Genomic DNA, 21,344 nt, shown 5'->3' with positions numbered 1-21,344 from the left:
TAATATTATTTATATGGTGTATTGTTAATTATAGAAGGAAACTGTGTCCTAGTAATCTAGGTTGATGATGTCCCCTTGAGGAGCTCATAAGGATTGTCATGTAAACCCTGCATGTGGGTGTAGTCCGGTATGACAATACAGTTGAGTGGTACTACTCTTGGAGCTAGATATTAATTAAGTGAATTGTCAGTAACTTATTTAATTAATTGACATTCGATATCTTAAACACAGGGAGATTAATGCACTCATAATAAGAAGGAGTCCATAATGTAATTTGGGATTGGTGTGGTAGTTCAATAATAACTCTTTAGTAGTATGAGTTATTATTGATGAACTTGAGTTGGGTGTTCGGGGCGAAAACAGGAAGCTCAAGCTCATCGGAAGACCAAAATTAATTCCTCCTCTCGATCCCTGTTGCAGCCTCTATAAAGCCTTATATCCACCAAGTCCACTTCTTACCCAAGTAATGGGTCGGACACATCCTTGCTTGGAGCAAGGGGCCGGCCAAGTATCAACTTGGAGCCCAAGAGGTGGCCGGCCAAACCATGCTTGGTGTCCAAACATAGGGTCGACCACACCACTAGAACCAAAGGGAGATTTTATTTTGTTAAAAAATTTTCCTTTTGTAGCCATTCATGAAAGGATTTAAAAGAGAAATTTTAATTTTAAAATTTCCTTTTATAGTCATCCTTATGGTTTTAAAAGAGAGTTTTAAATTTTTAAAATCTTTCCTTTTATAGCTATCTACAAAAGATTAAAGAGAGATTTTAATTTTGTTAAAATATTTCCTTATTTGTAGTTATCTATAATGTTTAAAAGAGAGATTTTAATTTTTGATAAAATATTTCTTTTTTGTAACCATGATTTAAAAAGAGAAGTTTAATTAATCTTTCCTTTTTGTAGTTGTCTACATGTTTTAAAAGAGAGAGATTAATTTTAAAACTTTCCTTTATTGCCATGTACAATAGAAAATTTAGAAAAGAGAGATTTTAATTGTGGTTAAAATTTCCTTTTTTAAGGTGAGACCACAGATAAGGAAGTTTTAATTATGTTTAAAACTTTCCTTTTTTGCCATGACCAAGGATTATAAAAGAGAATGAGAGGTTGCCTCATGAGACACACAACCTAAGCCTTGCCTCCTCTCCTCTCTTCCTTGTGGTCGGCCCTCTCCTTTCTTCTTCTTTCTTTGTTTTCTTTCCCATAAGGGTCGGCGGCACCTTTCTTCTTGTCTCCTCTTTTGCTTCCTTAGGGCCGGCGGCATCAAGGATTGGAAAATCCTTGTGGCCGGTTGCTTGGAGAGGAAGAAGAAGAAGGAAATTTTCTATTTTGGCATCCCTTGGTGGTTCGAGAGTCTTGGAGGAAAAGAAGTGGTCTGGGTGGAATTCATCTTGGTAGATCGTCGCCCACACGGCGTCCAAGAGGAGGAGAGGAATACAACAGAAGATCAAGAGGTCTTTGTTTACAAAGAAAGGTATAACTAATTAATGATTTCCGCTTCAAATTAATTAGTTAGTTTTCTTTACATGGATTCTGAAACACCAACACAAGAGGCTAGCGATTTTATGTTTCGATTTCGTGCTATCGATTTTGTATTTTGATTTTGCGTTTCAATCTTGTGTTTTTATTGTGGTCTCTGTAGTTAAACATAGTGTTACTATAAGAAGATAAATATCCAATTTCTTTGAAAGACTTTGTCTAGGAAGTGGTGGATGATCCCATAACCAAGAAGGTCTAGTGTATCGCCATGTTTAACCTGGAAGCCAATATTTGAAATAGATATTTAATTAACTTCTGTAATATGGTTTAACTTAGGAAGATCACATCGGTTAAACTTGGAGTAAAAATGTTAAGTATCGTTTCCAATCCAAGTTTAACTTCTGAAGAGCAACTTGGATTAATAATGTTAAGTATCGTTTACAATCCAAGTTTAACTTCAGTAGAGCATATGGGTAGCTAGGTTAATTTTGTCCTTGTATAAATTTTTGTATAGGGGAAACAGAACGAAATCCAGGTGTAGCAACCAACATCGGCCAGCTGCGACCGACCTCTAGCAGCCGGCCTGTGGTGGCCGACATGCCGCAGACAAGCGCCTGCGGCGGCTGGGCTGCTGCAGCTAGCTACCGCGGCTGGCCTGCTGTGAGTAGATGCCTGCTGCAGCTGGCCTACCGCGAGAAGCTACCGATGGTGACCCGCCAGTCGCGAGCAGGTCGCGGCGGCCGCGTGGGTGTGAAAAGGAAGAGACGAGAGAGGAGCATACCTGAGTCGCTGGTTGCTGATCATGGTGAACGAGAGAGGGCAAAGAGGCTGCTGGACGCGGAGAGGAGATCGTCGAGAGAGGAAAAAACATGGGTCTAACGGAGAGGAAAGGGAGCTCTCGTGCCCTAATTTTAATCTACGTTACCGATGGAATCAATCTTCCATCGATATTTTTCGACGGACACTTAATTCCGTCGGTAACTGCCGACGGAAACTTAATTCCGTCGGTAACGATCGATGGAATTAATTTTCCGTCAGTAACTTTTCTGCCCGCACCCGTTAAATTAAAGTTCGTTAACTTATCCGTTGGCCCTAGGGTGATTTTTCGACTGAATTTAATTCAGTCAGAAATTACCGACTGATTTAAATTACCGACGGAATAATCAATTCCGTCGGTAGTCGCCGACTGAATTAAATTCAGTTGGTAATCTCGTCATTATTTGTAGGAATTTTTGTGATGGAAGGTTCGAGTGTGTGCTACTAGAAATTGTTTTTATTTTTTTACTAACTTGACATATTTGTCTATACTTTCCATGTTTTAATTGTCATAATATTGGTCATTTCATTCATATTTAGTATTGATACATTATATATGTTTTTTCATAATTTAGATATCTAGTTATTTCGATCGAACTAATTCTGAAGATGATCATTCCAATCTCACAGAGTTTTCCACTAGTCAGTAAGTTTATGAATCACATAAACACTACAGCAAGCTACCTACAGTTGAACCCCATGGTGTTTGTTGTACCTGTAAGATCATCCAATGACAAATCAATACTTTACTCATAAAGGTAAACTCACAGGCTTTTTTTCGCCCAAGAGTACTTCTGCCCACAGCTGCCCAACTCACATTATTCCTCTAAATTTAGCACCAGTACATGTCCCAACAAAGGATCAAATCATGACAATTAAGTTACGATAAATTAGAGAAAAATCCCTAATCACAATGTTAACTTTGCATGCAATTCTCATGTCAAAAAAACTTTGTTTCCACTCCCTGCATGCAAAGTATTACTTGTTTCAACTGTCTCATACAAATATTGATACCTAAATTGTCCCTCAGATTTTTTTAGGTACAAAAAGTCCAAAATTGAGTACAAAAAGTCCAAAAACGAGTATAATTCTTCTTAAAGTCAGTACTTTATATTAAAAATTGAGTATATTTTCTATCAAAATTGTACCTCTTATTTTTTAGGTATAAAAAGTCTAAAAATAAGTATAATTCTTGTTAAATTTAGCACTTTACACTATAATCTAGTATTCTATACTAGGATCTAGTATATTTTCTATCGAAATTAACCCTCATATTTTTCGGTACAACAGTCTAAAAATGAGTATAATTCCTATTAAATTTAGCAAATTAAATTTAAATTGAGTATATTTTGAGGTGAAAAAAGAAGCGTACTCAATTTGATAAAAAATATACTAGATTCTAATTTAATATATTGAATTTAAGAGGATTTATACTGATTTTTGGACTTTTGTACCTAAAAATATCATGGGCAATTAGGTAAATATGTTTGACTGGGGAGTGAAAACAAAGATTTTCATGGATGGAAACTGCATGCAAAGATTTATTTATTAATAGGGACTGCATGTAAATTTTCCCATTAAGTTATCTCCATTACATCTTAATCATTGGGTCATGTCCGTAAGGGTGATTATGCTTTTAATTCTTGCTGTATATGATCGTATATTCATGCTACTATATTTTGCATGTTATTTCAAGTTTTGTCATGATATTGATCTCTTGATTTATATTATGAGAAATTAATACATGTATGTCATACATTATTATGTCATTATGACTTATATCTAAATTCTAACCATGTTAATTTTTTTTTATATTCATTTAATGTATGTCATAGTTATTTACATGTGTTAATTTAAATTTCATGTAATTAAGGACAAATGAACTTATTCAACATCTTAGTGTTAGTTGCTACTCGGAATATTATTCTAATTCTCATATACAAAAATTTGTACAAGCATAGAACTATCCTAGCTACCCATGTGCTCTACTGAAGTTAAATTCAGATTGCAAACGATACTTAACATTATTAATCCAAATTGTCCTTCAGAAGTTAAACTTGGATAAAACGATCCTTAACATTTTTACTCCAAGTTTAACCGATGTGATCTTCCTAAGTTAAACCATATTACAGAAGTTATTAAATATCTATTTCAAAAATTGGCTTCCAGGTTAAACATGACGAGACGCTAGACCTTCTTGGGTATGGGATCATCCACCACTTCCTAGACAAAATCTCTCAAAGAAATCGGATATTTAACTTCTTACAGTAAACTAGATTTAACTATAGAGACCTCAATAGAAGCACATTATCGAAACATGAAATCAAAAAATAAAATCGATAACAAAAATGATAACTTAAAACTGATAGCCTCTTGTGTTTGGTTTTTCAAGATCTATACAAAGAACATGAACTAGTTATGATGCGGAAACAAATAACTAGTTATACCTTTCTTTGTAGCTAAAGACCTCTTGATCTTCTGTTGTATTCCTCTCCTCCTCTTGGACGTTGTGTGAGCAATGATCTACCAAGATGGAATCCACTCGAACCACTTCTTTTCCTCCAAGACTCTCGAGCCACCAAGGGATGCCAAAATAGGAAATTACCTTCTCTTCTTCTCCTCCTCCAAGCAACCGAACACAAGCTTTCTTCCTCTCTTTGTTTCGCCGGCCTTAGCAAAGTAAGGATGAAATTGCCTTCAGCCAAAGGTGAGGAAGAGAGGTCCCTTGTATGTCCTCAGATCTAGATGAAGATGAACCTCTCTTGTGCCGCCGACCCTTGATAGATGAGGGGATGGGAGGGCCGGCCACAAGTAAGGATAAGAAGAAAGGGAGCCGACCACTCCAAGGAAAAGAGAGGAGAGAATAGGGTTGTGTATCTCATGAGGCATCATCTCCTTCTCTTTTATAATCCTTGTCAAGGCAAAAAAGGAAAGTTTTAAACATAATTAAAACTTCCTTATTTGTGGCCTTCCATTTTAAAAAAGGAAATTTTAACAACAATTAAAATCTCTCTTTTCTAAATTTCCTATTGTACATGGCAATAAAGGAAAGTTTTAAAATTAATCTCTCTCTTTTAAAATATGTAGCCAACTACAAAAAAAGGAAAGATTAATTAAAACTTCTCCTTTTAAATCATGGTTACAAAAAGAAAAAGTTTTATCAAAAATTAAAATATCTCTTTTAAACATTATAGATAACTACAAATAAGAAAAGATTTTAATAAAATTAAAATATCTCTTTAATCTTTTGTAGATAGCTATAAAAGGAAAGATTTTAAAATTTTAAAACTCTCTTTTAAAACCATGAGGATGGCTATAAAAGAAAATTAAAATCTTTCTTTTAATCATTGTAGATAACTACAAAAAAGAAAGATTTTAACAAAATAAAATCTCTCTTTTAACCATTGTAGATAACTACAAATAAGGAAAGATTTTAACAACATTTTGTTTTAAACAAAACTTCCTTTTTCCTTTACCTATGGCCGACCCCATGCTAGGTCACCAAGCATGGCTTGGCCGACCACTACATGAGCTCCAAAATAATGCTTGGCTGGCCCCCTTGCTCCAAGCAAGGATGTGTCCAGCCTATTACTTGGGTAAGAAGTGGACTTTGTGCATACAAAGCATTATAGAGGCTACAACAGGGACCGAGAGGAGAAATTAGTTTTGGTTTCCCGATGAGCTTGAGCTTCCTGTGTTCGCCCCGAACACTCAACTCAAGTTCATCAATAATAACTCATACCACTAAAGAGTTATTATTGAACTACCGCACCAATCCCAAATAACATTTTGGGCTCCTTCTTATCATGAGTGCATTAATCTCCCCTGTATTTAAGATATCGAATGTCCATTAATTAAATGAGTTACTGACAACTCACTTAATTAATATCTAGCTCCAAGAGTAGTACCACTCAACTTTATTGTCATGTCGGACTAAGCCCACCTGCAGAGTTTACATGACAATCCTTATGAGCTCCTCAAGGGAACATTATCAACCTAGATTACTAGGACACAGTTTCCTTCTATAATCAACAACACACTATATAAATAATATTATTTCACAACTTATCGGGCCTATTGATTTATCGAACTAAATCTCATACATTGATAAATTAAAGAAATAAATACTAAGTATACATGCTTGTTATTATATCGAGATTACGAGCATATACTTCCATAATAACAGAGGTCTTGTTTCTTTATTAAGTCAGTATAAAAAGAGCTAGCTCAAATAGTCCTGCTCAATACACACCTAGTGTGCTAGTGTAATTTTATAGCTAAGATAAACTAATACCAAATTACACTACAACCACTACAATGGTTTGTCCCATTCTATCTTGGTTGTGAGCTACTATTTATAATTTATAAAGAACTGATAACATGATCTTCTGTGTGACACCTCACATCATGTTATCTACAATATAAATTAAATGGATAACCGCATTTAACATAAATGCAGATATTTGACCAATGTGATTTCAAACTAAGTGTTTATATAAAAAGCTAGACTTTTAGTATATATTCTAACACTTAGGTGGATAATCAAATTAGGAATGACTAGATAGATTTGCATGATCACACAACACAAGGACAATTATTTTATATCTCACAAGAATTAATGATCAACTTGTATTGTGTAACGAGACACGTAAATATTCGTGAGATGTTAGATTGATGAGTTGAGTTCAAAATGTTGATATAGTGCATCTAGATTAACTAAGTATCATTGAATCACATAGATATAGTATATACCAATCATAAAAAAAAACAATGCCTATAGAACATGCTTGAAAATTATTTTAAAAAATATTCTTAAAATTAGTTTTGAAAACCTTGGTGTATTGTATTTGCTACTAGAAGTCACTATTGATAGTATTGATATAAAGATAAGATAAAACATTGAACTTTCAACGATTTCCAACTTTATATTAATTTTTAAAAATAATTAGTATTTTCTTCTGAAAATATTTTTATGATAATATTTAACATGAATAATGTCTATATTTATTATTATTATTTTAAAAATTATAAAATTACTTGTGTATTTTTGAATTTTGAACTGTTGCATTATTTAGACTATAGTTGACTAATCTAAAAATATTAGTGACTAACACAATATCATTCAATAATGTCCCATTAAGAGTATCAATTGATTGCTTAGAAACATCAATTGACAGACACTTAGGATTTTAACTAAAATTTATCTTTTCAAATGTCTATGCTTACCCCTAGATAAGCATTCGACGGAGAATTTCTTGATGAAAATCAAAAGGAAGTGTTAAAAAAAAAGAGGATGAGGAATTATGGGTGGGTGGGTGGCCTAAACATTTATGGTTCGATTCCCAATTACGGTGCACTGTAGGATATTTTCCTCCCGTTAGATGACAAACTCAGGATGTAGGGTTACTGAGCTGCCCATTGCGAGTATTTCATATGTACTCTGATCAACTGATAGTTGATGAAAAATTTTAATGAGGTCAGGCTAGATTAATCTGACTTGAGGGGCCAGATACTTGGTGCTAGCTAAAAAAAGGTTAAACTTTTAATCTCACAACATTGTAGTTAGAAATTCCTAAAGGTTTAGGAACTTCAAGATGTAGTAACTAAGGGGGAGGTCCCTAGTTCTTATATAAGTAGAAGATTTTCAAGACCAACAAATGAGAAGTATGCTTTAGGGAGGCCCGCCTTATGATATGTGTAATGACCCACAAAGAAAAGATGTATTTCCTTAAGGTGAGAGGGGCATCCTAAATTAAGCAAAGAAGTTAAGAAGAGAAGGTTGGAACAAGGGGGAGGCATCCACCTTGTTGAAGTGTTAAGTTCTAGGGTAAATTTTGAATGAATTGCCATAAAAGGGAGAATGGAAGGTAGAGAATCTCCACTTAGGTGTCACCATGGAATTCAGAGAGCTTTTTTGATATATGCCTAAGAGGAGAATAAAATGTTTAAGTTAAAAAAAAATCTTCATTTTTTTTTGGTATAAAATGTGGAAAGTTGGGCTAATAACATAAACATATTGTCAAATATCAAAAAGAAAAAAAATATTGGTGCAATCTAGTTAAGGTTAACCAAGTTTAAATTAGATTTATTTGATATTTGATAAATATTTTTAATGGTTGAGCGAGAGATCAAATAGTTCAAAGTTCACTAAATACTTGACAAGAAAAAGTCATAGTTGATTGGACACTTATAGTTGACATCCAAGATATTGGTGATGGAAGTCCTAATAGGTAAAGAGTTAGTAAATGTTAGACACATGAAGGAAAGCCCTGGCAAGTCTTGGAAGACCAAATGTCGAGCATATGACAGAAGTATAATTAGGTCATGGATGACTAAATATTGGGCATGTGAGTGGATGTCTTAATAAGGCATGCATGTCTGAATATTAGACATGTGAAGGGAAGTCATGATAGGTCAAGAAGGACTAGATGTTGAGCATGTGAAGGGAAGTTCTGACAAATCATAGAGAATCAAATTTTGGACATGTAACAGAAGTTCAAGTAAGTTTCGGAGGACTAGATGTTTGGTAAGAGATAAAGTTCTGAAAGATTAAGAGCGACATAATGCTAGCAAAGGTTGAAAGTTCTAGAGGCGTGAATTCTATATTATGGAAGTCTTGGCAGATTAAGGGTAACTTAAGACTAGGCAATGGGTAAAGTCCTAGAAATAAGGAGTTTCTGAGTGAGAGAAGTCCTAATAAAATGAGGTTAACTTAATAATAAGCAAAGCTAAAATCCTAATAAATCAAGGTCCACCTATACTAAACAAATGAAAAGGTTCTAAAGTTCTAAAGACAAAATCTCTTAGCATGAGAGAATTTAGTGTAAATGATATTTTCAATAGCGTGAATAATATTTTCAACACTATGGACGATACCAATTGATTGAACATTATAAGTCAACTAAATGAATAATATTTGTCAACTAAATCAACAATATCAGTCAATTAAATAAATAGTAGCAATCAACCAAATGAATAATATTTTTTATATGAATAGTATTTTTCTAAAATTGAATAAAAAGTTATTCAATCGATTAAGGCAACTGATGATTTTTTTTTTACTCAAACAAAAAGTTTAGAAGTTGAGTAAAACAATTAAGGATTGAATAGAAAAATTTTCAATCAACTGATGGAGTTGATTGATGTTTTACTAGAATGAATAAAAGGGTCAAAAATTGATTTAGAAAATTAACTCTATAAAGAATAGTCGATTGATGGTTAATTCATAAGTGATTAATGAAGATCTTGAATACACAGACTTCTCATTTCTATGATATCAATCGTATCATATACAATAGAAAAATGATATGCACAAGGAAAAAAATTCAATGAAAACTTCAAGGATAGACACATAAAATGATGTGACCCACAAAAAATGAAATGGTGGACCATGACTTTATGTGTCTATCCTTGAGATTTTCATTGAATTTTTTTCCTTGTGCATATCATTGCTCTATACAATAATCAATTGATAGTATGCAAACAGTCCAATGTAATGACCCCATTTAACACGAATTCAAGGCCTCTAATGTTTGATTGTAAGTAATCAACTAAAATTATATCCAATCGATGGACTAATATCACCTTTAATTAGACAACGATTAATGACTTAACAGTTATAAATCTAGATGGAAGGTATTTTAAAAAAATAGGTGTGGTCTTTAATAAATTTTAAAGTGTAGTGTGATATTTGAGTATTTTAGAAATTTTAATGCGTCCTTTAATATCTTTTAAAATACATTAAAAAAATAAAAGAAAATACAATTTTAAAAATGTAGTATAAAATAAAATGGCAAGTACATGGGCAAAATAAAATATTCTCGGAAACGAGCAAGAAAATAAAGGCGGAACCGACTCGTATCGAGAAGAGTAGAAAAGGGCAATGGGTATTCTCAGGGTCTTTGCCCTCCCTGCAGCGATTGCAGCGACAGCTATTATTTCTTCTTCTTCTTCTTCTTCTTCCTCCCCGCCGTTTCCCTTTCCAACCAAGTTACCCTGCTCCGTCCCTTCTGCATTAGCGACCCGCTCCCTCCGCTTTGCTGCCCTCAGTATGGATTCTTCAGCCGTCGAGATTAAGACTAACTTCATCCAGGTGAGTTTCTTGCACCATCGCCTGCGGTTCTCGGTCTCCCCGTCTCTTCTCATGCTCTCTTGTGTTATTTGTTCTAATCCTTGGGATTTTGTTTTGCAGAAAGATACGATTTTGCCAGAACTCCTGGTAAGATGCACTTTTGCGCTATTGATTACAGTTATTTTTTGCTCTTCTCTTTTGTACTTTACCATGTATATGATCTTATCTTTTGGGATGCTATTGTTTTTAAAAAATTTTTGTCGAGGACATTCTTGCAAATGGTTTTATTGACAAAAAATTACTAATGCTTGTGTTGCATATATAAAGACTTCATACTTGAATGTTTTCCCTGCGGGAGGTAATTGTTTAGGGTTCATATTCTTTTCTCGTGTTCACATTAATTTACTTTTGGTAAATTTAAATGCTTGTTTCCAAGATTGAGGGCTGCTACAGTTAAGAAGGTAAGATGAAAAAACAAATTAAGATGGAATTTTTTATTTTTAGTAGTGTAAGTTGATCAAACAACATGTGAAAGAAACGCATACTTTCATTTTCTACAGAAGTAAAAGTAAAACCTTAAGATTCCTTTGTTCAGGTAACTAATTTACCATTATCTCTTGTCTAATTGCATCACAGCTAGATTTTTTTCTTATAGTTTGAAAGGTATAGATCAAATTTATTGAGATGCGAACTTTCAGCAAACTTTTTGTTTCACTTTTCTGGTCTAGTTATTCAGACCCGTTTCTTGTAACATGTAGTTTATTTCAAAAACTAAAACCAAAACCATCAACTTTTATCAAATTATTATCACTGCTGCAACAAGAAATTGAGTACTAAATAATTTGCATTTTCTTTTTCAGCTACTTGCAACTTTTAATCAAGTAGAAAAAAGATATCCGTTTGTTAAATCATAAAAACAACACTGAATAAGTTATTTTTTACTCAACTATTTAGTTGATGTGCTCCATTTTCCCAATTGGGTGTAATCTACTTTGTAGTAGATAGGTGATCCTTTATTCGTTTTCCTGTACCATATTCCACGACTTGTTTCAGGTTGCATGGTTTCTCAGATTACACGTCTTCCATATTGTTTTATGTGATTTCAGACAGAGTTCATGGTGGATATGAAATGTGATGCATGTGTTTCAGCAGTGAGGAATAATCTTTTAAAACTTGATGGTAAGGCTCAATGACCCCTTGTCTAAACAATTATGTAGTGAAAATTTCATCTTATTTGTTATCAGGTTTTTGCTAGTTCACTGCTGGTGTGTTTCAGTTAATCACCCATTTTTTGTTTTTCTTTGTCAAACAAGGAATAAAAAATGTTGATGTAGATTTGAGCAATCAAGTAGTAAGGATTCTTGGCTCAGTTTCTGTGAAGTCAATGGAAGACGCTCTTGCTCAGACAGGTCGCTCTGCTCGATTAATTGGACAAGGCAATCCTAATGGTTGGTTATTTTCTTTCCATGCTGTAATCATGCCAAGACTTGAGTAAATCAAAGGAAAGGCTTTGCCTTTTGTTCTATTGGCAGCTTCATATAATTGATATATGTTCTCATATAGTCAGATTTACAGGAGTGTATCAAGCAACTAATTTCCCTTTTTTGTTCTTGTAGCATGTATATCCTGTACAAATTAACAGCAACCATGTGTTGATTCTAGAAAGAGTTCTAAATTATTCTACTAGCTGCTAAGTTCTCTGTAGCTTTTTATAAATTATTTGATGAGCATGTCAAGTTTTTGCTGCATATTCCTGTTAAAATTGTGATTCACCTATATTAGAGTGAAAATATTTACACTGGTTTGGTATCATGTAAATGAGTCTTTGCTACCAAATGATTTAATTTTTTTTTTTGTATACCTTTTAAAACATGAACTGCAGAATGCTAATATGTCTTGGTAAGCATCCACACATGACACATCTAGGGGTGTCAATTCGGGTGGGTTCGGGTTGGGTTGAAGCAAGGATTTTACAAAAAAAAAAAATCTCGACCTGAACCTAGAAACCCTAAACCCGAACCTGGATAACCCGACCAACCCGATTAAAATAGACTTTTTTTTTGTTATTTTCTATATAACTCTTCATTTTTATCTTTCATCATTATCATATTAACCTTGTTGTTGATTAACATAAAATCATCTTAATTTTTAAAATAAAATTTGATTTAATGCCAAAAATACGCTAAACCCTAAATTTAAGTCAACCCGGGTTAACCCGAACCCAACCCAAGCCTAACACAACCCGAAAACCCCAACCTCAACCTGATCTGAACCCAAAAATCTCCAACTTGAACCCGATATTTTTCGGGTCGACTCGGGTTGGCGGGTCGGGTTCTTTTTTTGACACCCCTACACATTCTTCTAGTATGATCATCATGATATTTTGTTAATTTTATACCAAAATTATAATTGTGGACTTGAATATGGTTTTACAGTTATTGGAAGGCTAAAGATGGGAAACTGTCAATTTCTGGAATACTAATAGTTAACATAACTTGCATTTTTCCAGATTTTTTAATTTCTGCTTCTGTTGCCGAGTTCAAAGGTCCAGTTATATATGGAGTCGTACGTTTGGCTCAAGTGAGCATGGAATTGGCAAAAATTGATGCTAGCTTTAGTGGGTTATCTCCTGGGAAGCATGCATGGACCATAAATGAGTTTGGAGATTTGACCAAGGAAGCAGCAAGTACTGGGAAAGTCTTTAACCCTCCGTATAATATTTCTGAAATGGTAATGAATCATACTTTTTTTTCATAACTTTTATAGATAAAAAACTAGTTCTCTCAAACTTTGCATGCCAATTTTTTTATTTCTTATGGTTGTTGCTCTTGTAGCCTTGAAACTACATGAATTCATATACAATAATTTTTTCAAATATAACAAATTTGATTCAATTGATTATTTAATTGTTATTGCCTTATTTTAACAAGTAAATAAAATATGTGAAGAGTATCCAAGGAATATAATACATCTATATTCATCTCAACATTGCTTTGATGCATGCCAAGGCCATGCTAATTGTGAGCACAAGACAATACAGTGCCAAAATCATATCATTCCAACTGGATACCAAAACTCTACATGGAAAAATACTTTAAACTCAAGCTCCCTTCACCTTTAGTTAGCCATTTGTATTTAACATTGACACTTTGGCATGATGCTAAAATCGTACTATTCTAGTCAAATATTGAAATTCTAACCCGCTCTGAGATTTAAAACCCTGGAGTAATTAGCCTGATGATTAGTGTCATGTTGCCACAATTTTTTTTTTATTGAGAACTCTTCCATCAATTACTAATTCATATTTTGTATAAACTATAAACAAATAAACAACATAAAACTTATGGCATATATATAATACGATACTTCCTATCGGTGTCAGCAAGTTTCCATGATATATTGTGTCTGATTTGGACTTGTGTGATAATTCCATTAGAAACCTTTTTAGGAGCTTGTTTAGGTATAATCATGACGATGGTTTGAAACCTCATATTATGTCGAGCGAAATGACAATGTATTGTTCCGGTACTGAAATTTGATACCACTCGGCACCAAGATTTAAAATCTTGAATCGTATTATAATTTCGGTCTTTGACCAAAAAGGTACTATTCATGCTGACGCTCTTATGTATGGTGTTGGTGATAGTTTGGAGGTTGATGGAGGAAGGAGATGAAGCAAAGGATGTGTTGAGTGGTATCGAGTTTTGATAATTTACTGAAATGATATGTTTCCGTTGTTTCGCCTGACATGGTACAAGATTTAGAATTTGTGCTTAGTACAAACTCCTTCCTATACTTCATTTATCTTTCCAATCAAAGACCGAAACGTTGATATGGCTCGAGATTTTGAATCTTGATCATAACCACTTGATACTTGAGGTACTGAATTTGGAGATTGGGCCCTAAGCTTAAATCACTATTAAGGTACTGAATTAGCTACCTATTAGACCTAAATAAGCTCACATTATCCTCAAATTAACCCCATATTAGACCACTTGACAATTATCTCTAGCTTATTTAGATCCATTAAATAACAAAAGGATAGTTCATTTGTGATTTAGGTAATTACTTTTCTTATGGTATGTTTGTAATTGGTTCATATAAGGGTGAGAGTTTGGTCACGGGTGCTAGAAAGAAATTGCCGTGGGTGTCCCACAATTAATGCAAGAAGATGATGCATGCTGGGTAGCATACACGTGCATTTGATTCTGGTCCTATTCTCGGCAAGCTTGGCCACAATGCTGAACAATGATAGTGTTCCATAAGCTTTGCCGTTTAGCAGGGACACATCCTATTTGTAGATTCTGTTTCTTGTATCATTCCATATCAGATTGTCTTGCATTGCTGTTACAGCGAGTCCTTGGGCAACTCAATACAAACATCATATGGTCAACCATGGTTCTTTGTGGTCTTTTTTAAAGTTCATCCACTATAACTTGATTGTTTTTTTTTTCATATCATGCTTTCTAGATATTTGAAAAGGTAACATGGCTATGATTTTTTATCTTTTGCAGCCCCTTGGTGACCTGGGAACACTAGAAGGTCTTGATACAGGCATATCTCATTTCTCAGGTTTTAAAGAAAGAATTAGAGTCTCTGACCTCATCGGTCGTTCAATTGTAGTTTATGCAACTGAAGATAAATCAGTCCCAGGCATTGCAGCTGCAGTTATAGCAAGAAGCGCAGGAGTTGGTGAAAATTATAAGAAGCTATGCACATGTGATGGTGTAACCATATGGGAGTCGAGCTAGATCTTGTGTTCTTTGCTTTTGGGTTATGTTGTGTTTCTGTTGTAAAACTTCAGTACATCTTTAGTACTCTGGAAGATTCGCTTGAGAGTGAACAAGCCATGAGTAAAATCTGTGTATTTTATTGGATCTAAGCCTTCACTTGGGATCAAAATTTCATTGATATACAATGAAAGGTTTCTAGCCATTGTCAAAATTGAATTGCGACAAAACATCCGACAGTCTTGGAGGATTCTTGATTCATTCACAGTAAGTTTTTGTATTGAATCGTGGGGATAGATCTTTTTAATTAGAAAATTTTGATATTTAATATGTTCATCTTATTTTATTGCTGGCAAATTTTATTGTAAAGATTGTTAGAATAGGTTGAGTACTCATTTGCAAATGGATCTGGATATGGTTTTGCAGTATCTCATTTGCTATAGTAGTAGATTTGCATTGAGGGGGTGGTGAACAAGGGTGGTACACTTTTTTAAACATATATAATACTATTTACTGTATCAAAATTTTAGCATAAGAAAAATATATATTAATACCGTACTAAAAATTTGGTTTATTGAATTTTTATTATACCATTAATATCAGTATGTTCAGTATAGGTAGATATAGTATATACAATATATTAAATTTTTAGTATTTTTCCATCTGTGAAGCTAGATTACTAACTCCATCCTTTCTTTAAATGTTACTTGAAATGCAATATATACATGGTTATTTCGTTATTATCATATATCATGTTTATTGAGTATAAGAACAACTCTCCAAAGGAAGTGGCAACCACAGCGACCTCAGCATGGCAAGTTCAGCGCACACGCGCATTACTTGTCTTCCAACACCGGCTGCACATTCTCCAACTCCAAGCGCTTGCTTAATGTGGGCGTCTTGCTCGAAGGTGTACCGAGCAATACCCTACATATGCTTAAGAAAGGGTCACACTGTTCCCACGGTGTAGCCGAGTTAATACTGGGATAGTAGAGCTATTTTATTAGGTAAGAACAGATTTCTGTGTAGTGTTTATTCTCCTAATGGTTAAATATCCTCCCACCTATGAGGCTGTTGGTATGTGATTTATTTCCTTTTATCTCACTATGGGATTGGCGATGAAGAGTCATTGGATGAGCGAAATCACCTTTGCTTCGTTAAGAAAGGGTCACACTAATTAATGTAAAGCCTTGATAAAATTCTTCACAAGTTGAGAACATCTAATCAAATGCTTCTTTCAATGCCAAAAGAGATGGATGATTCCATTGAAAGTCTCATTGGTACATGTATTATGAAATTTGATAGTAACATCAGAAGGCATGATCTTCTTTGTTATTAAATTCTCATATGTATCTTAATTTTTGGCAAAACTTTATCATAGGTTTTTTTTAATTAATGAATATCAAGTGTAAGTTTTTTTTTATGCTTTTTAAATAGTTGGTAAGGAGATGTATAATTTCTATTATTGGCCTTTCACAGGGGCGGATCCAGGATTTTAAGTTTGAGGGGGCCGTATAATGAAAATCCTCTACTCCTTTAAATCCCGAAACTATCTAAAAATACTTATCAAGGACCTAAGCACAACCTTATGATTAAAAAAAAACAAGAGACTAAATTAGCATTTATAGTCCTTAGTACATAAATCTAACATAGCATACTATAATCACTACATAAAATTCCATGCATCAGATTACTAATTTGTGTTATGTATCCCATAAAATGTGACACTTTCATGCTTTTTAAAATGAATAATGCAACAACATCTACATATTCTATTAACATTATATAAAATAAACACAAAGAAGAGCAAAGCATATTAATTTACCTTTCCAGCCATGCCATTGATTATAGCTGAAGCTTCTTCGCTAGATATAAAAATCACAAAACCAAAACCCTCTAGACCTTCCACTTTCCCTGCCAATGATGCACTCTAGCAGTATAGTTAAATACCAGTGAGTATAATCATGTACTGCAAAGATTAAAAAGAAATCAAAAAGACAATAACGACTTACCATCAACAACTTCACCATAATTCATAAATGCTTCTTTTAAACTCATCATTAGTGTCAAATGAAAGACCTATGAAGTAATAAGAGCATCATAAGCGGTGTAACAGCAAATCAATAGCGATATTCTGAAATGTATTTTGCCAAACCTCTAATAAAAATTTTTGAAGATGACATGTATCGTATTGATTGGAATAATGATGGTCGGGAAGGAAAAGATTTCTTCAAGAGATTTTCAACTCACAAACACCATGTTAACATGAGAATTATATGGACAATAAATCAGATAATTCTTTAGAGAGCAACAGATTGTTTTTTTCAAACAGAAATACAGAATAGTATAACTAATTGTAAAATAGTTGCATAGTCCAAGAACAAACACATTCAATTAAGTATCAAATACAATTATCTAACTAAAAGGAATTCGACGTTCTTTTAAATTTTCGAAGTCTTCAATGATAGCTTCTATGCTCACATTTCTAGCAATTTCTCGCTCAATATATATCATTAACGCGTCTGAGAGAAAACCATCCTCCATTTTGCTCCGAAGCCTTGTTTTCACGATATTCATCGCAGAAAATGATCGTTCTGTAGTAGCAGTGGAAACTGGAAGAGTAAGCACAAGTACAATCACTCTAAAAATGAGATTGTATGTAACAGACTTGTTAGTCTTCACCAACCATTGACATAATTCTGAAATAGTTGCAAGATTATTGTAGTTGGGCCCTTTGACTATATTATACTCGTAATGCTTCAATTGCATCTCTAATTGCTCTTTTTCATCTCTTGTAAAGTCTTCGGCATAAAATTTTTCAACTAATTTACATATATCCTCAACTCTGAAAGACTCCACTGCATTTTGAGGATTTAAGGCATTACTAAGAATAAGCAATTCCATAGCATCATCACTAAAGCGCCCATTAATTTCTTGCAACTGTGAATCTATTGAAGCATAAAAGAGGTCTACCTGATAATGATGCTCAATGGTGAAATTGTCTTGACGAGCACGGGCTCGACCTCGTCTATTAATATATGGAGCATTGAAATCAGGAATATCAATATTTCGAAGTTCACAAAAAGATTTCACTTTTGCAAGCAAATCATTCCACTTGTTATCCCTCATTTGTTGAAGTAAATTCTTAGTAGATAATACAAGCTCCATTGCATTTATAATATCCTGAGACTTACTTTGTAAAGCTTGACAAAGGATATCTGTGATTCCCATGATCTCTTTCATAAGATGCAAGATGAATACAAAATCAAAAGAAGTCATTTCATCATAAACAGATGTTGCATCGGCTCGTTGAGAAGGAAGTCCATCATCCATAACCTTAAGCAATACCATACACGATGCACTAAACATCTTAATTAAGCCTTTCAACGATCTCAAATGAGAACTCCAACGTGTATCAGCAGCTCGTTGTAAAGTACCTATCTGATTAAGTCCACGCCCTGTCTCAAGTTCATTAATAGCAATCAAATGTGCAATGTCATCTGCATGAGCATTCTTCAATTCATCATTACGCTTGCACGAAGAACCAACAATATTAACTATAAAAGTTAATTTATCAAAAAATTGATGAATAGATGTCACATTTTTTGATGCTGCAACTAAAGCCAATTGTAACCGATGAGCAAAGCAATGAACATAATAAGCACTTCTACAATCTTTTATGATTAAAGCTTGCAATCCATTAAACTCGCCCCTCATATTACTAGCACCATCATAGCCTTGACCTCTAATATTTTGAACATCCAAATTGTAGTGAGCCAAAGAAGAATATATAGCATCCTTTAAAGTCAAAGCTGCTGTATCAGATACATGAATAAGCCCAAAAAAACGTTCTTGAATGAATCCATTAGTATCCACGAACCTCAATACTATAGACACTTGCTCTCTTTTTGACTCATCTCGGGCTTCATCAACAATTATGCAATATTTGGCAACTCCAATTTCTTCACGAATTGCATTTTTCACTCTCATTGAAAGCACATGAAGTATTTGTTTCTGAATATCGTGACTTGTATACTTGGCATTTTTTGGAGCTTTCGCAATTGCCTTTGAAAGTTCATCATTGTACATGCTTAGCACATCCAAAAATTCAAGAAAATTGCCACGATTAGATGAACTAGATTTCTCATCATGGCCTCTAAATGGAATTCCTTGAAGTGCAAGCAACAACACCACATGTATGTGAGCCTTTAATCGAAGACGATTAGTTGCGATTTGTTCATCATTAAAATTGTCGAATCTCCTTGATATGTGTTGTGGTTGGTTCATCAAATCCTCACATGCCTTTTCAGCATTACGATGGGGTGAAGATACATTATCTTTCCCTATATGGCTGAGGAAAGCACAAGCTTTTCCATTTCGAACTTTTTTCCAACTATTAAATCCATTAACAGTAAATGCAGTTTGATTTGAGCATCCCGATGGCTTGTTGAAGATAAAACATAGAAAGCAATATGCTTTATCTTTAGCTGGTGAATACTCCAACCAAGGAAATTGTTCATACCAAGTAGACTGAAATCTTCGCGGGTGCTTAATATTTTTATTTAGTGGATATTCTTGAAGAATAGGTTGGTATGCCTTCAGATTCAAATAAGCTCGACGAATTTCCTCTCGTTGGTTAGGATGATATTCCCAAATTTGTCGACGCAATCCTGGATCACGCTCTAAAGAATCGAGATCAACCTCTTCAATTTCTGTACTTTTGAATCTTTTAGGAGAAAATTCAGATGGAAGATCATTGTTATTTGATCTTGTCGATAGGGTTATAGGAGTAGCCGGATCTGGTTCATTTGCTCTCTTCCTTTGAAAAAACTTATCAATCGTAACGGATTTTCCCATTTAAAATATATGAAACCTTTAACAATAAAAAACTCAAATTATTTCAAATAAGTGAATAATAATTAATAATAACAACATTACACCAAACATTAAGTCAGTGAATAATAACAACATCATACAATAAAAAAAACACCAAGCTTTTTTTCTTTTAATCAAATATTAAATCAACAATTCTAACTTCAACTATTTCATCATTTAGGCACTTTAATTTCTAAAATCACAAGATTTAATTAAAATGCTTAAAATTAATCATTTCATAAGAGAACAACAAACAAAGAATCTAGCAAAAAAGGAGAAAAGCAAACAAAATAAAAGAATCTGGTAAAATTATGGGCTTTACATAGTTCTATTCTTAGTAAAAAGTTATAAATCATAAGTCATAAAAAAGATAAATCTATAAATTATTTCAAAGTCACAGGCCCACAACAACTAAATGGTAGGACCATTGATGGACACCTTTTACAATATAGTATGTTTGCTTGTGTGTGCATATATTATAGGTAAAAAAAAAAAAATCTAAAGTAGCCTTCACTTTCAACAATCAACAGCAAGAAATCAAGAAGGACAAGGACTCAAGGAGGGCCATGTAAAATTAATTATTATAATTTTTTTCTAACAAAATGTATGGAATTGTTTTTGTTTGGTCCTCTGACTTTGCCTCATGTGTTCTTCTCGTCTCATTCATAAATAAAGGTATTAGGTATATAGCATAAATGATAAATCTGTTAAGCAGCCTAAGCTTCATAGTGAGGTTAGCTTATGGGGTAGAAAGTAGAAACGATTCAAACGAAGATGGAAAATACCAAAAAAAAAAAATTCTGTTGTTCCCTTCTCAGTTCTCAATTTTAAGGGCTTCAAAAATCAAAACCCTAAGGACTAAGGAGGAAGGAGTAGAATGAAATTGTACCTTTCTTTCAAATCGGGCTCGAGAATATTTTCGTCGCACGAGACCTCCACATCCAATGTCTGATTGCTCGTTCGAAGGCACCGGAGCAATTGCCGTTTGCCGAACGATGAGTAAGGTATGCCGTCTGCAGCGGTGCAAGGCTGTAAACGTACTGTTTTTATCCCATTCCCAAATAAATTTATATTTAATATTCACTAATAATATTACTAATAATTAATATTATTATTAATAGGGTTTACACATGGACTGGGGGGGCCGTGGCCCCCCCCCCCCAGTCCACGTGTAAATCCGCCCCTGGCCTTTCATACGTAAATCTAAATTAATTTTTAGTCATTTTAATTTTTTTATCATTCTTTAACAAAATTTATGACTTGTTAATTTAATACTTTTATAATTCACATAATTTTATATATCTTTTTTATTTTTATACCAGGTTCTAAAATACTTACATCCATTAATTATATATATTTTTTTCTTTTTCAATACT

At 33.7% G+C, this 21,344-nt stretch overlaps 2 protein-coding genes across 4 annotated transcripts; one reads left to right on the top strand and one right to left on the bottom strand.

Annotated features, from left to right (window-relative positions):
- The first annotated feature begins 10,122 nt into the window (after positions 1–10,122).
- Positions 10,123–15,307, top strand: LOC121985323 (copper chaperone for superoxide dismutase, chloroplastic-like). Its single transcript, XM_042538695.1, has 6 exons — positions 10,123–10,384; positions 10,484–10,510; positions 11,470–11,542; positions 11,677–11,811; positions 12,873–13,093; positions 14,878–15,307. The coding sequence occupies exons 1-6, from the start codon at positions 10,175–10,177 to the stop codon at positions 15,112–15,114; spliced, it is 903 nt and encodes a 300-aa protein (XP_042394629.1). The 5' UTR covers positions 10,123–10,174; the 3' UTR covers positions 15,115–15,307.
- Positions 15,308–15,438: 131 nt separating this feature from the next.
- LOC121985322 (zinc finger MYM-type protein 1-like) lies at positions 15,439–21,002 on the bottom strand. 3 transcript variants are annotated; one of them, XR_006113119.1, is made up of 3 exons: positions 20,858–20,994; positions 17,106–17,172; positions 15,439–17,023 (listed from the first exon to the last, which is right to left on the bottom strand). XR_006113119.1 is itself a non-coding variant. In XM_042538693.1 (2 exons), exon 2 carries the CDS (start codon positions 19,948–19,950, stop codon positions 17,509–17,511), a length of 2,442 nt encoding a protein of 813 aa, XP_042394627.1. In that variant the 5' UTR covers positions 19,951–19,966; positions 20,858–21,002; the 3' UTR covers positions 17,420–17,508. The 3 variants fall into 3 exon arrangements, 1 of the variants encoding a protein (XP_042394627.1); XR_006113118.1 differs by having other exon boundaries at positions 15,439–17,007; XM_042538693.1 differs by lacking the exons at positions 15,439–17,023; positions 17,106–17,172 and adding an exon at positions 17,420–19,966 and having other exon boundaries at positions 20,858–21,002.
- Positions 21,003–21,344: the final 342 nt, after the last annotated feature.

The sequence above is a fragment of the Zingiber officinale genome, chromosome 5B (assembly GCF_018446385.1).
Source record: "Zingiber officinale cultivar Zhangliang chromosome 5B, Zo_v1.1, whole genome shotgun sequence".
In the NCBI taxonomy this organism is placed as follows: Eukaryota; Viridiplantae; Streptophyta; class Magnoliopsida; order Zingiberales; family Zingiberaceae; genus Zingiber; species Zingiber officinale.
Note: the sequence above shows the minus strand (reverse complement) of the source record. Positions and strands in the feature narration are given on the sequence as shown.

Bases quoted from the DNA above. Each gene is read 5' to 3' on its own strand.
- LOC121985323 (XM_042538695.1), top strand. From the start codon at position 10,175: ATGGGTATTCTCAGGGTCTTTGCCCTCCCTGCAGCGATTGCAGCGACA. The intron at 10,385-10,483 runs GTGAGTTTCTTG...TTTGTTTTGCAG, and splicing joins TTAAGACTAACTTCATCCAG to AAAGATACGATTTTGCCAGA. The intron at 11,812-12,872 runs GTTGGTTATTTT...GCATTTTTCCAG, and splicing joins TGGACAAGGCAATCCTAATG to ATTTTTTAATTTCTGCTTCT.
- LOC121985322 (XM_042538693.1), bottom strand. From the start codon at position 19,950: ATGGGAAAATCCGTTACGATTGATAAGTTTTTTCAAAGGAAGAGAGCA.